At 33.7% G+C, this 16,326-nt stretch overlaps 1 protein-coding gene across 1 annotated transcript; it reads right to left on the minus strand.

The window, feature by feature from the left end:
* Positions 1-5,517: 5,517 nt before the first annotated feature.
* LOC123812813 (olfactory receptor 6C74-like) lies at positions 5,518-14,702 on the minus strand. Its single transcript, XM_045829688.1, has 2 exons — positions 13,806-14,702; positions 5,518-5,520 (listed from the first exon to the last, which is right to left on the minus strand). The coding sequence occupies exons 1-2, from the start codon at positions 14,700-14,702 to the stop codon at positions 5,518-5,520; spliced, it is 900 nt and encodes a 299-aa protein (XP_045685644.1).
* Between the last annotated feature and the right edge of the window lie 1,624 nt (positions 14,703-16,326).

A 16,326-nucleotide genomic window follows, 5' to 3' on the forward strand; every position in this document is an offset into this window, starting at 1 on the left:
TATTGGCAAACCATATCCAGCAATACATTAAAAAGATCATACCCTATGATCAAGTGGGATTCATTCCAGGGATGCAAGGATGGTACAATATTTGCAAATCAATAAATGCAATGCATCACATAAACAAAAGGAAAAACAAAAATTACATGATTATATCAATAGATGCAGAGAAAACATTTGATAAGGTACGGTATCCATTTATGATGAAAACACTCAGCAAAGTGGGAATAGAGGGAGCATTCCTCAACATAACTAAGGCCATATACAAGAAGCTTACAGCCAAAATCATACTCAATGGGCCAAAAATAAAGCTTTCTCACTAAGATCAGGAACAAGACAAGGGTGTCTGCTTTCACCACTTCTATTCAACATAGTATTGGAAGTCCTAGCCACAATGATCAGACAAGAAAAAGAAATAAAAGGCATCCAAATTGGAAAGGAAAAAGTAAAACTGACACTGTTTGCAGATGGCATGATAGTGTACATAGAAAACCCTATAGACTCCACCAAAAAACTACTCAACCTAATGAGTGAATTTGGCAAAACAGTGGGATACAAGGTCAATATGAAGAAATCAAAGGCACTTTTGCACACCAATAATTAAATACCACAAAAAGAAATCAGGAAAAAAATTCCATTTGCTATAGCAACAAGAAAAATAAAATACCTAAGAATAAGCCTAAACAAAGAGGTTAAAGACCTATACTGAGAAAACTACACAACACTGAAGAAAGAAATTAAGAGAGACATAAAAAAATAGAGGCATATACCTTGTTCATTGGTTTGAAGAAAAAAGCATCATCAAAATGTCCATTCTACCCAAAGGGATTTATAGATTCAATGCAATCCTTATTAAAATACCAAGGACATACTTCACAGATACAGAACAAATACTTCAAAAATTTATATGGGACCATAAACAAACCTGAATAACCTCAGCAACTTTGAGAAAGAAGAACAAAGAGGGAGGGATCACAATTCCTGATTCAAAACCATATAACAAGCCACTGTAATGAAAACAGTCTGGTATGGCATAAGAATAGACATGTAGATCAATGGAACAGAATAGAGAGCCCAGAAATAAACCCAAGCCTCTATGAACAACTAATATTTGACAAAGGGGACAGGAAGATAAAATGGAGTAAAAATAGTCTCTTCAATAAATGGTATTGGGAGACCTGGACAGCTACACATAAAAAATGAAACTTGACTGCCAGCTTACAACATACACAAAAATAAGTCAAAATGGGTAAAAGACATAAATATAAGTTATGACACCATAAAAGTCCTAGAGAAGAACATAGGCAGGAAAATTTCAGATATTCCACACAACAATATTTTCACCAATATGTCCCCTGAAGAAAAGGACATAAAGAAAAGAATAAACAAATGGACTATATCAAAAGAAAAAGCTTCTGCATGGCTAAAGATAACATCATCAAAATGAAAAGGGAACCAACCATGTGGGAAAATATGTTTGCCAATGATACCTCAGACAAGAGTTTGATCTCCAAAATATGTAAAGAACTCACATGACTCTACTCTAGGAATACAAACAACCCAATTTAAAAAATGGGGAAAGGACCAGAACAGATACTTTTCCAAGGAGGACATACAGAGGTCCCACAGACATATGAAATGAAACTCAGCATCACTAGCCATCAGGGAGATGCAAATTAAAACCTCAATGAGATACCACTTCACAACTGTGAGAATGGCTATCATAAAAAATCAACAAAGAAGTGTCATAGAGGATGTGGAGAAAAGGGAACCCTAGTGCACTTTTGGGGGGAATGCAGACTGGTGAAGCCACTGTGGAAAATAGTTTAGAATTTCCTCAAAAAACTAAAAGTGGAACTGCCTTTTGACCTGGCAATTCCACTGCTGGGAATATATCCTAAGAATCCTGAAACACCAATTCAAAAGAACCTGTGCACCCCACAATTCATAGCAGCACAATTTACAATAGCCAAGTACTGGAAACAGCTTAAGTGCCCATCAGTAAATGAATGGATCAAAAAACCATGGTACATTTACACAATAGAATACTACTGAGCATAAAGGAAAAGGAACTCCTACCTTTTACGACAGCATAGATGGAACTGGAGAGCATTATTCTAAGTGAAATAAACTAGGCAGTGAAAGAAAAATACCATATGATCTCACCTGTAAGTGGAACCTAATCAAAAAAAGAAACAAGCAAGCAAAATATAACCAGAGACATGGACATAAAAAACAAATTGACATTAAGCAGAGGGGGAGGGACGAGGTGGATAATTGGGGAAAGAAGGGGAAGTGTCATCAAGCAACATCATAAAGAACCCATGGACAAAGACAACATGGGGTGTGAGGATTGAATGTGGGAGCTGGGGGTGGGTAGAGCAGAGAAGAGTAATGGGGGGAAATGGGGACAATTGTAATTGAACAACAATAAAAACAGGAAAACATTAAAAAATCAAATTATTAAAACAATACAATATGAAAATACTTTCTGGTCTAGTTTGCTCCAATAAGAAACTTCATTTTCCTATTACAGAAATAACAGTAATAATAATAATAGGCACATAGCATACTTTAATGTTGCTGCAAATAGATTAAATTGTTTTGGCACTTTCAAATCATTTTATTTCTTTGCCTTCTTTTTTTTAATCCATAGATTTTTAATGTTTGCTTTATTTTTAATTAAATGTATTGGGGGTTACATTTTTTAATAAAATTATACAGGTTTCAAGTGTACAAATCTATAATATATTATCTGTATATTGTATTGTGTATTTATCACCCAGAGTCAAATCTCCTTCACTTGAAAGAAAGAAATTTCTTTATTCAGTGTTGTGTAGTTTTCTGAGTACAGATCTTTTACCTCCTTGTTTAGGTTTATCCCTAACACTTTATTTTTCTTGTTGCTATAGCAAATGGAATTTTTTCCCAAAGTTCTCTTTTTTTGTTGTTAGTGTACAAAAATATCTTTGATTTCTGGGTAGTGACTTTCTATCCCCTGTTTTGCCAAATTTACTTATTAGGTGGAGTAGGGTTTTTTTTTTGGTGGAGACTATAGGGTTTTCAAAAAGTCAACAAAAGTAGTAAGAAAAAGTGCTACTTGTGCATAAATATGAAGAAAATCTATTTTTAAATATTTTTAAAGTTAATTTTTCCTTTAAGTATATTTGGTATACAGCATTATATCAGTTTTATTAGTTTTAGGTGTACAATATAGTGATTTGACATTTTTCTACTTTACAATGTGTTTGTTTCACTCATTCTAATTATTGTCTGTCACTGTGCAAACTTACCACAACATTTACAGATTTTCTTAAGAAAATGTCAAGTCTACTATCAGAATTCACACTGCTCTTATGCAACAAACACATCAGAGCAACTTTTGAAAAAAAAACTATAGTTTCTTAACTCAAAACCTATAGTTTGATTTGAACCTTTGTTAAAAACCAGTAATAATTTTATTTATTTTTAGAGATAGAGAAGAAGGGATAGAGACAGAGAGAAACGTCAGTTTGTTGTTCCACTTATTCACTGGTTGATTCCTATTGTGACCTGGAGATTATTATGCTAAGTAAAATAAGCCAGTCAGATAAAGAAAAATACCATACAATCTTACTTATGTGTGGAATCTAGTGAGCAAAATAAACTGATGAACAAAATAGAACCAGAAAGTGTCTGGATAAATGAAGGTGAAGAGATTAGCCAAAGAACATCTATGCACAGCCTATAGATGCAGATAACAGTGTGGTGAAAAGCCAGGGGGCTGGGGGATAGTGGGGCAAGGAAGGGGAACATAGGAAAAGAGGGGGAAATGGAGGACATATGCAATAGTTTCAACAATAAAAAAATAGTTATATATGTGTGTGTATGTGTGTGTTGTCTATTTCTGGACTTTATTCTGTTATATTGATCAATTTACCTATTTGAGGATAATGCCACCCTGCATTGGTAACTGCAGCTTTATAAATATTAAAATGAGGTAGTGTCCTCTAACATAGTTCTTTTCTAAAACTATTTTGATGATTCTGGGTCCTTTGTGTTTTTATATGAATGTAAGAATCAAGTTGTCATTTTGCATACACACACACAGGGCACCTGCAGGGGTTCTGAGTGAGGTTGCATCGAATCTCTGGGTCAATTTCAGCATATTCAACATTTGAAAAATATTGAGTCCAGTCTATGAACACTATATCTGAACTATTGACAAATTTTATTTCTTCATTTGATTATAGACACAGCCAATAATATGATGGTTACCCGAAGGAAATGGTAGTAGAAGGGTAAGAAGGTAAATAGTGTCAAATATATGGTAACAATCTTTATTTGGGTGGTGAACATAATATATAGATGATGTATCATACAATTGTACACTTGAAACCTATATAATTTTATTAACCAATGTTACCCCAATAAATTTAATAATATAAAAGAGACCCAACTTCAAAACTTTTTTCTTAATACACAAGAATGATGCATTTTTTGGTTTACAAGCAAATCTATGATTAAAGAATAAGAAAGAAAAGAAAAGAGAAAGAAAGAAAGAAAGAAAGAAAGAAAGAAAGAGAAAGAAAGAAAGAAAGAGAAGGGAGGAAGGGAGGAAGGGAGGAAGGGAGGAAGGGAGGAAGGAAGGAAGGAAGGAAGGAAGGAAGGAAGGAAGGAAGGAAGGAAGGAAGGAAGGAAGGAAGGAAGGAAGGAAGGAAAGGAGGACAGAAACCAAGCAAACCACGTGGACATACTCCTGAAAAGAGTGACACCTCCTCATGAAAAGCTTCAGGCAGGTCCTTCAGGAGGTATTCCAGAAGGTCTTGTTATCACAAATAACAGCTGCATGTGTGTTATTGTCCCTGAAGATATTTCAATGGAATGAGATATGCAGGTGGCAGACAGTGAGTGATATTGATAATCCTGACTCTGTGTAGGCCTAGGCTTCTGTGTCTGTTTGTGTCTTAGTTTTTAACTTAAGAAGTTAAAAAATGAGAAAAAATTTAAATAGAATAAAAGCTTATAAAATAGACAAACAACATGTATGAATGACCCACAGACATGGACAACAGTGTGGGAATTGACTGTGGGGGCAGGAGTATGATGGCAGAGGAGGGGAAAGGAGAAAAAATTGGGACAACTGTAATAGAATAATAATAAAAATCATTCAATAAAAATAAATAAATAAAAAGATATAAAGAAAATTTTTTGTACAGCTATACAATGGTTTTTGTGTTTTAAGCTAACTGTTATTATAAAAATATCAAAAAGTTTTTTAAAGCTTAAAAAGTTTATAAATTAGAAACATTACAGTAAGCTAAAGTTAATTTATTATTAAAGAAAAATAACTTATAAATTTAGTGTAGCCTAAGGATACAGTGTTTATAAAGTCTACAGTGGTGCACAATAATGTCCCAGACCTTCACATTTCACTCCTCACTCCCTCACTGGCTCATTCAGAGCACTTTCAGTCCTGCAAGCTCCATTCATAGTAAGCATCATATATAGGAATACCAATTTTTTAATGCTGTATTTTCACTGTACCTTTTCCATGTTTAAATATGCAAATAATTACCATTGTGCTACAATTAATTGCCTACAAGATTCAGTATAGTAACATGCTGTACAAGTTTGCCTAGGAGCAATAGGTTATACCATATAGCTTAGGTGTGTAGTTAGGCTATATCATCTAGGATTGTGTAAGTGCCCTGTGATGTTCACATATTGACGAAATCACCTGACAATGCATTTTTACAATGCATCCTCTTTTTAAATGACACATGACTGTACTTAGATCCAGTGTAATAAACCTGAGCATGTACCTAATTAAGTTGGAGAGCTTCCCTCCCAAAGTGGTGAAATTGCAGACCCGTACCAGGAGAGACCTGGATGCCTAAGGTAGCTGGGGGCATAAGGATGCACTGGAAGACAATTATATGTTTTTCAGACATTCAGAATTAATGCACTGAGCTGGCTGGGGTTACTGTGGTTTTGATTGTATGCAGGATAGACCTTTGATGTTATATGAAATTATGACCATGTTATTTTCTTTATTTGGAGACCAAGTAAGGTTTAAGAAAATGTTCATGAGTGTCAGATAGACAAGGTCTAGACTTGATATGGTTAATTTTTTGTTATCAGTTTGACTAGGGTGTAGGGTATGCAAATTAACATTATTTCTATGAGAGTGTTTCCAGATGCAATTAGCATTTGAGTTTGTTCCTAAATCAAACATATTGCCCCCCCAACCCAGTGTGGGTGAATATCATCCAGTCCCTTGAAAATCTAAGTAGAACCAAAAGGTAGAAAAAAGCAGGTAGGGATTTGCTCTCTCCTACTGCCCTCAACCGCAACTTACACAATCAGTTCCCTGGTTCTCAGAATGGTATCAATGACTTTGTTAGTCATTGGTTCTCAGAATGGTCTCCAGCTTGCATAGCAGAATGAGGGATTTCTTAGCCTGCATCATGAAGTGAGACAGTTCCTTAGAATAAATCTCCTATTAGTTCTGATTCTCTGGAGCACCGTGAATAATATAGGCAGCATATCCATATTTTGGATATAGTGATATTTTCTTATGAATTGGCTCTGTTTATGAAACATCCCATTTTATCAATATTAATGCCTCTTTAAGTAAAGTCTAGTGTATCTACCATTAGTCTAACTAGAAGTTACGTTGTATGATTAATATGCCCATGTTGTATAGTTTCTATTCTGTTTCTTTGTATTAAAAACATATCTAACTTAATCAGCATGTAATTTTATTAATCAAATGAAAATTAGCTTTAAAAAGGGTTTGCCCTTGTAAATTCAATATAATTACTGATATCTACCTTCTTATTACTGTTTCACCTTTTGATTGACCTATGTTTTGTTCCTTGAATTCCTTTTACATGCTTTCATTTGGGGGAATAGACTATTTTATTTTTCCATTTTACCTCTATCGATTATTTTGTTATGTTTAATTATTATTTTAGATGTTACCCTACAGATGACAATATTTATCTTACCTTAAGTAATTAGTTTTCTGATGATAATAACTTTGAATATTTTAGCTTAATTTACCTCTTCTTACTTTTGTGTTACTGTCATGCATTTCAACTCTACATGTCTCAAATTCTTACTGGATCTATTAGTTTTTAACACTGTTATCATTAAGTCAAAATTCATTTAGTTTGTCTTATTATTACCATTGCCCTTTTTGCATCTCTGTGTTGCCTTCTGATACTTTTTAATAACAAAGTTGTTGACAATACACTTTTTAGCTACACATTTATTTTAGTACAAATATTTTATTTGAATACTGAATTCTAGATTATTGGTGGAGTGTTATTACATATACATTTTAAAATATATTTTATTGATTGTACTATTTATAGTTGTCCCATTCCCCCCCTATATTCCTTTCCACTCTGCACACCCCTTCCCACCTGCATTCCCTCACTTTTAGTTCATGTCCTTGGGTCATACATATAAGTTCTTTGGCTTCTCCATTTCCTATACTATTCTTAACCTCCCCCTGTCTATTTTCTATCTACCATTTATGCTACTTATTCCCTGTACCTTTTCCCTATTTCTTCCCCTCCCCTCCCCCACTGATAACCCTCCATGTGATCTCCATTTCTGTGATCTGTTCCTGTTCTAGTTGTTTGCTTAGTTTTTGTTTTTGCTTTTTTAGGTTCAGTTGATGATAGTTGTGAGTTTGTTGTTTGTGAGTTTGTTGTGAGTTTGTCATTTTACTATTCATATTTTTTATCTTCTTTTTCTTAGATAAGGTCCTTTAACATTTTATATAATAATGGCTTGGTGATGATGAACTCCCTTAACTTATCTGGGGGAAGCACTATATCTGCCCTTCCATTCTAAATGATAGCTTTGCTGGATAGAGTAATATTGGATAGCGTTGTTCTTGCCTTTCATGACTTCAAATACTTTTTTCCAGCCCCTTCTTGCCTGTGAGATTTCTTTTGAGAAATCAGCTGATAGTCTTATGGGAACTCCTTTGTAGGGAACTGTGTCCTTTTCTCTTGCTGCTTTTAGGATTCTCTCCATATCTTTAATCTTGAGTAATGTAATTATGATGTGCATTGGTGTGTCTTCCTTGGGTGCAACTTCTTTGGGACTCTCTGAGCTTCCTATAAAGCATTGTTATCATAGCAAGTAACAGCTCCATGTATGTTATTGGAGTTTCAAAAATTCATAACCATTATTCTCTTCATCTAAAGCTTTGGCACATTTCTCTCTCTCTTTTGTTTCCTAGGCCTGATTTCATTTTGTCTTATTATTTTACCAAGTCCCATAGTAAAGAAATGTGTTCTGTGTATTTTTTATAAAAATAATTCTAGATATTCTCCTAACCAATTTTCCAGTATTTAATCCCCTATTCTGTTTCAATTATTGTGTAAATATTTCTTGAATTCTCAATACCAATTATTTTATATCATTATTTTCCATTTAAATGAAAATATTAGTTCTAATTGTTTCACAAACTGTGTGCTAAATATATGTAGATGTTCTTGAGCTTCTTTCTATTTCTGTTATTTTCATGGTTTTTGGTCATTTGAACCTTTTTGGGTACACTTGTGAATTTTTTACTATATACTCAAATGTTTACTATATACTCATATATGCAAATGTTAAAGGCTCTGAATGATGGTTTATTTGTACAAATAAGATTTGATTTAATCTGGCAAACAGATAAAGGCAGACATCCTTGACCAAAAGAAGAAATGAGATTATTCATGTTTTTATTTTATTACTATTTTTTTAGAAATGATCAATTCATTATGCTTATTCTTAGGGTATATAATATTAGTGATCTCAACTAAAAGTCTAAGTATTTACTCAGGCTCTTTCATTTAGGCAAATCTTAGTTGTCAATTTTTGTCTTTAGATACTAGAGGGCAAGAATTTCTTCTTAGATTCTTCATCAGTTTAGCTGCTGCTTTGTAATTGTGACCTAAGGATTTCATTACTTGATACTTAGGACTTATCAAATGTGTTTGAGGGGTGGGGTGGGGACTCTGCAAAATGTCAGGCCTGTTAATCTCCAATTCCCTTTTATACAGAATATTTTTCCATCTAAGAAAAGTCCTGGTTGCACTGATAGGTGTGGATTTCACTTTGCATCTCCCTGGTTCCATGAGAAAGAAGAAAGCAAAGCTCTACCATTTTCTGCAGGGATATTTATAATACATTACATAAGAGAGAACAAGAAAAGTTGTGGAGAATATGGTTCCTTCTCATAAGTATCCTTCTCCCCAAGATTGGATTTTCAAATCCCAGCTGCTATTTTGCTCTCTAATGACATCATATATTTTTTGTTCATGTTTTGGGAGCACATTGTTTTTCAATGTCTTTTTAAGGATAAATTTACCCAGTTTCTGGTAATACAAATACCTTGTATTATGATTATACTGTTGTCAAAAGTAAAATGACAAACTAAAACAAAACAGCTGTTGGTGCATTATTAATAACTAAAATCCTGATTTATTTGTATTTTATTAGTTTTTCACTGACTTCTTTTTTTTCAATTACAGGTTCTAATCTAGAATACTACTTTGTATTTACCCATGAAGTCTCCTTAGTTTTCTCTGGTCTTGATCATTTCATTGTCTTTTCTTGTTTTTTATGTACTTAGTATGGAGGAATACTTGTCATGAATTTTTAAGAGTTTTCCTCAATTTGAATTTTTCTCTCTCTTTTTTTAAAGAAATAGATTAAGTCTATGTATTTTGGGTAAGAATACAAGAATGATAAAAAATGTTCTAGTCACATCTTATTAGGGGTAAATGACATCAACATGATTTATAATTATTAATATATTCCTTGATAACTTGGTTAGGGTAAACTTTTCATGTAAAAGTATTATTTTTTTCTATTATAATTTCTTCTTAGAAGTAATTCACTAAGATAGTCTACATCTAAAGAATAGAGAGGGATAAATAAGTTCCACTTGCTGAAGAAGGTATCTTCGTATATTTTTTTGGAATTCTTCCATAAGGAAGATTTGTTCCTTCTCCCACATTTATTTATATCACTACAAACTCATGTGAATAAATTTTACATTTCCTTTCAGACTCCCTAATAATTTGAAGAGTACTTCTAATTTGAAATTACTTGAATAAATTTCAAACATTTTATTACCCAGTGATTTAGAATATATATTTCAAAATAACCTGTGTTTACTTCAAAAACTATTATATCACTCCACATAAAGTGCAAGGAAGTTATGATCATATATTTCTAACTCATTCCTCTCATCCATATGGCATTTTTGCCATATTTTTCACTTTATGGTAAACACTCAACACATTATTATAATCACTGTCTCAGTCACTGTTATTTTAGAGCAACTAAAATGAGGAAGGAGATTGTATTTTACCTCCCTTTATTCCATTTTTGAAGCTCTTAATTTCTTTGAGAAATTTTAATTTTTTTATTTATACTATTTTTTCAATATTTTTATTGTTGTTCAAGTACAGTTGTCTCAATTTTCCTCCCACTACTCCCTGCTGCCCCACCTATCCCCACCTCCTGCCCTCAATCTTACCCCTCTTTGGCTTTGTCCATGGGTCCTTTATACATGTTCCTTGATGACCCTTCCCTTTCTTTCCCCCATTATCCTCCTCCCCCATCCCTCTGGTTAGTCAGTTTGTTCTTTATTTCAATGTGTCCGGTTATATTTTGCTTGCTTATTTGTTTTGTTTATTAGATTCCACTTATAGGTGAGATCATATGGTATTTGTCTTTCACCACCTGTTTTGTCAATAGGAAATTCTTTAACATTTCTTTACAGGCAGATTTATTAGCAATACAGTCATTCAGTTTTGGTTTGAGTTTTTATTTTTCTTTCTTTTTTTGTATGTAGAATTTTAGATTGTGACTGCATTATCTTTTTGCTTGTATTGCTTCTGTGAGAAGTCAGGACAAATAGCTATTCATGTTCATATGTAGTTAATATGTTTTTCCCCTTGAATGCCTTAATGATTTACTGTTTGCCTTATTATTCTATCAGTTTTAAATTGATATGCCTAGTTGTTTCCCTCTTCTTGTGTTCTCTGAGCCTCTTCAGTCTACGTTTTGGTATTCTCAATACTTTTGGAACATTATTAGCCATTTTACTCACTCTCACAATTTAGAATTAGGTGTGTGTCTTTTTCTTTCACCAGACTAGGGAAGTTTTTCATCATTATATCTTCAGATAGGTTCTAGATCCCTTGCTCATCTCTTCTCCTTTTGGTATTCCCATGATGCAGATGTTGTTACACTTCAGGTTGTCCCAAAAGTTTCTTACTTAAGCTCTCCTCATTCTTTGTAATTCTTTTTCCTTTTTGCTGTTCTGCTTGGGTGTTTTTTCTACTTTGTCTTCCAAATCACTGATTTGATGTTCTACTTCATCTAACCTACTGTTTATCCCTTCCAGTCTACTATATACACTAGATATTGCATTCTTTATTTCTGACTGGTCCTTTTTTATTGCTTCTACATTTCTTTCATGCTGTTGAATATCCTCATAATCATTACTCTAAGCTCCACATCTGATAAATTGCTGGCCTCCTTTTCATTTAGTTCTTCTGGAGGATTCTCTTTTTCTTTCATTTGGATCCTGTTTCTTTGTCTTCCTACTTTGGCTGCCTCTTTTTGTTTGTTTCTGTGCATTAGGTAGATCTGCAAAGACTCCAGTGCAAGCCTTTGTCTCACACTTGTGACTGGCCCTGGTCAATGTGTTTGGAGTTATCAGCAATCCACAGCATGTGGCTCCCTCTGCCAGGCCTGTTTGTGTGCAGAAACAATCTGGCTGTACATCAAGGCTGATTTTACTATCACAGAGCTGGGGGAGGATCAACTAATGTCTCAGAACTCCCATAGACCTGATTTAATTGTTAAACTTAACCACTGATATAGCCTCATGGTGTACTGAGAAGCCCTGCTGAAGCTCCACAGGGTTGGTCAGAGTTATTCCTGAAGACAGGACTATTGCTTCCCCTCAGGCTGATGCCACTTACAGGGGAATGCTCTGCCTGAGAAAGACAGCCTCTTCAGTATAGGGAATGAGTCAGCACAGAGATCCTAGTGGTTGTTCCTTCAGTTCTCTCCCCAGAGCCACCAAACCCAGTCTCTAGAACAGGTATTTTAAGCAAACTCATTCTGGTTGTCACATAACAGAATCAAAATTAATCAGAATATGAAGAAAGGCTTTGATTTTTTATAAATTGTCTCAAAATTTTATATATACACATTTTTTCTCATTTCCTTGCCCTTAAAATTTCTAAAAGGTTAGATGTTTTAGAATGATTGTCTGTTTTCTCAAAATGGATTAAAAAATTTACCAAAATTATCAATAGAAGCCCTGGCTGGTGTAGCTCAGTGGATTGAGCTTGGGCTGCGAACCAAAGTGTCGCAGGTTCAATTCCCAGTCAGGGTACATACTTGGGTTGCAGGCCATGACCCCCAGCAACTGCACATTGATGTTTCTCTCTCTCTCCCTGTCTCTCTCTCTCTCCCCCTTCCTTCCCTCTCTAAAAATAAATAAGTAAATTTTTTTAAAAAATTATCAGTAGAAACATAACTTGTTTAAATAATCATTTTTCCTGAAATCATATTCATGATCCAAATATACTTTAAGATCCTGTTTATTCAACAAATGCTACAAAAATCTACATAGTTATTTTGTCAGTCACATTGTATATGTAGTTTTTTTCCTGCCTTTTATTGTACTTCTTGAAATAGTATTTTTCAAATATTTCTTTTTTCAAATTTTCACCCTAGGATATGTTTATTGATTAATTTTTTGAGAGAGAGGAAGGGAGAAAGAGAGAAAGAAACATGAATGTGAGAGAGAAACATTGACTGGTTGCCTCCCATATGTGCCCTGACTAGGGATCAACCCACAACCTAGGTATGTGCCCTGATGGGGATCGAACCTGCAACTTTTTGGTGTATAGGATGACACTCCAACCAACTGTGCCACATATCCAGGGCTCAAATATAACGTTTAAAAATAACTAGTTTATATAAAATGTCCTTTAAAACAACAATTATATTTTTAATAAACAAACATTTTCAAAGATGAGCATCCACACTATTGTAAGTCTGTTATAATTTCCTTTTAATTATTTTAAATAGAATTTGCACAAATGAATTGGTAGTATTACAAAAAATATAAATGAATATTCATTTTAAGTAGGTTATAAATGATTGCAAAAAAAGTATAGTAATAAACTTTGTATTGCATGCTACATTAAATGTAATTCCAATGAAATATTTTAAAGTCTTGACCAACTAGAATTGAATAACAAAAAATATAGAGTAAAAGTTTAAACTCAATTTCTTTTACATATCCAGAGGAAAATAAAGTGAGATCAGAAAAAAAGTCTATTAAAAAATAGAGAAAATTAAGCCCTGGCTGGCATAGCTCAGTAGACTGAGCACGGGCTGCAAACCAAAGTGTCACAGGTTTTATTCCCAGTCAGAGTACATGCCTGGGTTGCAGGCCATGACCCCCAGCAACCGCACATTAATGTTTCTCTCTCTCTCTATCTCCCTCCCCTCCCACTCTAAAAATAAATAAAAATGAAATCTTAAAAAAAATAGAGAAAATTAATGTCTGTAGAACAATAATTTCTATGAAAATAAAGCTTAAAAGACATAAAGGTAAATATCATAGAAATCAATGGTAAAAAAGGAGAAATTGTGTATTGGAAATTACTGTTGTACACACTGGTGTTATTAAGGACTCCTTTGTTCATTTTCATTATATAGATAGTGCAATGATATATTCACTTTTTTGAGAAAATATTTACCCTGTGGATCATAATCACGAAAGCTTTTTTCACTTGTTGGTTCCGTAAAGTGTAGATGAAAGGGTTCAAAAGTGGTGCAACTGAGGTATTCAGAACTGCAATTCCCTTAGAAAAAGCTACTCTTTGTTTGAATGATGGTTTAACATACATAAAAATGCAACTGCCGTAAGAAAGAGATATCACAATCACATGAGAGGAACATGTTGAAAAAGCTTTCTTCCTCTGACTAGTTGAAGGGATTTTTAGAATGGTCAAGGCAATACAAGTATATGATGTTATCACCATTATCAATGTGACCACAAGTGTCACAAACGCTAAAATGAATGCCATCATTTCCAGATTCTGTGTGTCTGTGCAGGAGATCTGGAGGAGAGGAGTAGTGTCACAGTAGAAATGCTCAATAATATTGGAGGCACAGAATTCTAAGTCCAGGCCCATGATGAGTGCTGGAAAGATGATTAAAAACCCAGCAAGCCAACAACTGAGGACAAGCTGTATGCAGATTTTACTGTTCATGATGGTTGTGTAATGCAGGGGCTTGCAGATGGCAACATAGCGGTCATAAGACATAGCTGCCAGCAAGTAGAACTCAGATGCCCCAAAAAGGAAAGCAAAAAACACTTGAGTGACACAACAATTATAGGAAATGGTTTTGTCCCCTGTTGCCATAATAACCAGCAATTTAGGAATGCATGTAGTAGTATAGGAAATTTCTAAAAAGGAAAAATTACGAAGGAAAAAATACATGGGGGTCTTGAGGTGAATATCCACCAGGCTGAGTGTGATGATGGTCAGATTGCCAGTGATGCTTAGCAAGTAAATGAGAAGCAGGAAGATAAATAACACAATTTTCCACTGTGGGTCATCAGTCAAACCTGCTAGGATAAACACTGTCACTCTTGTACGGTTTTCCATTACTGTTCTCTGACATTTGCTATGTCTGAATAGGAAAAAAAGAAAGAAAATTATGATCTCGATGGAAGAATAACTAGTGTTGAAAGTAAAGTTAGCAAAGTGATGTTTCAGGTAGAATGATACAATGCTCGTATTTATGTTTTAAAGATGTGTTTGCCAGGAAAAAAATAGTTGAAACTTTAGTTTGCAATTGTACTACTAGAGAATAATCTGTATAGCAATAGTAATTGTTGATTGTTTTTATGTGAGTAAATTAGAGGGATTAGAGCAAGCATAGAAAAATGCTTTTTCTCTCCTGTTAATATGGAAGAGTTGGGGTGACTTGGCATTTCCTGTCCAAATAAAGATATTTGCACACTAGAACCAAAATGATGTCTTTAGAAGCTCATGTTTTGCCTTATATATGCACATACCACAAACCTAGCCAAAATCAATAAATAGAACTGATACGCATTTTACTATTTTATTTAACCAATCAGATTCAAATGCCTGATTCTTGTCTCATCTGCTTTCATGGATAATTTGATCCAATTTCAGATAAGTGATTAGGAGGAATTGGAAAAAATTTATTTTCTGTCTTCAGTAGTATTTATATCCCCTCAATCTCTGTTACAATCCAGCACTTCCCCTTTTGTACCCCCAAACAAAGGCAAGAATAGTCTGGCAATATCAGGTTATAATTTTGAGAATGGACAAGGTAGAATAAAGTGAAAAGTGAGAATAAGTAATATATTTATGAAGCATAGGGAAATATATAAATATGGATTCTTGAAATTGTATGAGATGGAAAAAGTAAAGACAAAGATAAAGACAAAGATAAAGCTTTATGGAAGCCTAGTGAGGTAAGGAAAGTTTTTGAGAGACAGGGTAGTGAGTTTGAGGAGAAAAATGAAATATTAAAAATATATGTTAGTAGGTAAAAACTATAAGGAGGAAATATTTACCAGTGAAACTTCTCTCCATCTGCTTGCATTTCTTATCTTTTTGTTCTTTGTTTAAAATACAGACTGAAAACATGAAGAGTTATGAGATCAACATAGCCTAAAACAGAAGAAAATTATTTGCTAAATTTCAGACACATAATGAATCACAGAATAGTGTGACACAAATTTTAAGAGCTATATATTTTATCGTCATGAGAATATTCAAATGTCTGGCTAACACACAATTGAAGGAATACTATAGATAGCTATTCTCAACATGAAGCATATATTGAGACAGATTGTTCTGGTTTGTACAGCTAATAAATTGAACATCAGCATTGATTGAAAGAGTGTATTTTCTAAAGTTGTCCTCTTAAAAGGACAACATCTTATACAAACAATTACAGACCAGATTATGGTATATTAGTTTAAAATTAAAAAGTTTAATGATATCTCCAAGGAAAATTTCCTTTCTCAATATTTTCATCATCAAACACATAAAATGGTTAAGGTCTTATGATGGTATTACATAAAGCAATGTTTGCTGTATTGAGGATACCAAAAAAATTATTTCTAATCCCTAAACCATGCATTATCATTAAAAAGGTATATAAAGAAATAAAATAAACTTATGAGAACAAACAAAAGTTGGCTCCAATAATATCTAGATGAATTTACAGGAGGAAATTGGATTCAAAGAA

The sequence above is a fragment of the Phyllostomus hastatus genome, unplaced genomic scaffold, assembly GCF_019186645.2.
Source record: "Phyllostomus hastatus isolate PE091 unplaced genomic scaffold, TTU_PhHast_1.1 phas_scaffold_93, whole genome shotgun sequence".
Lineage (NCBI taxonomy): Eukaryota > Metazoa > Chordata > Mammalia > Chiroptera > Phyllostomidae > Phyllostomus > Phyllostomus hastatus.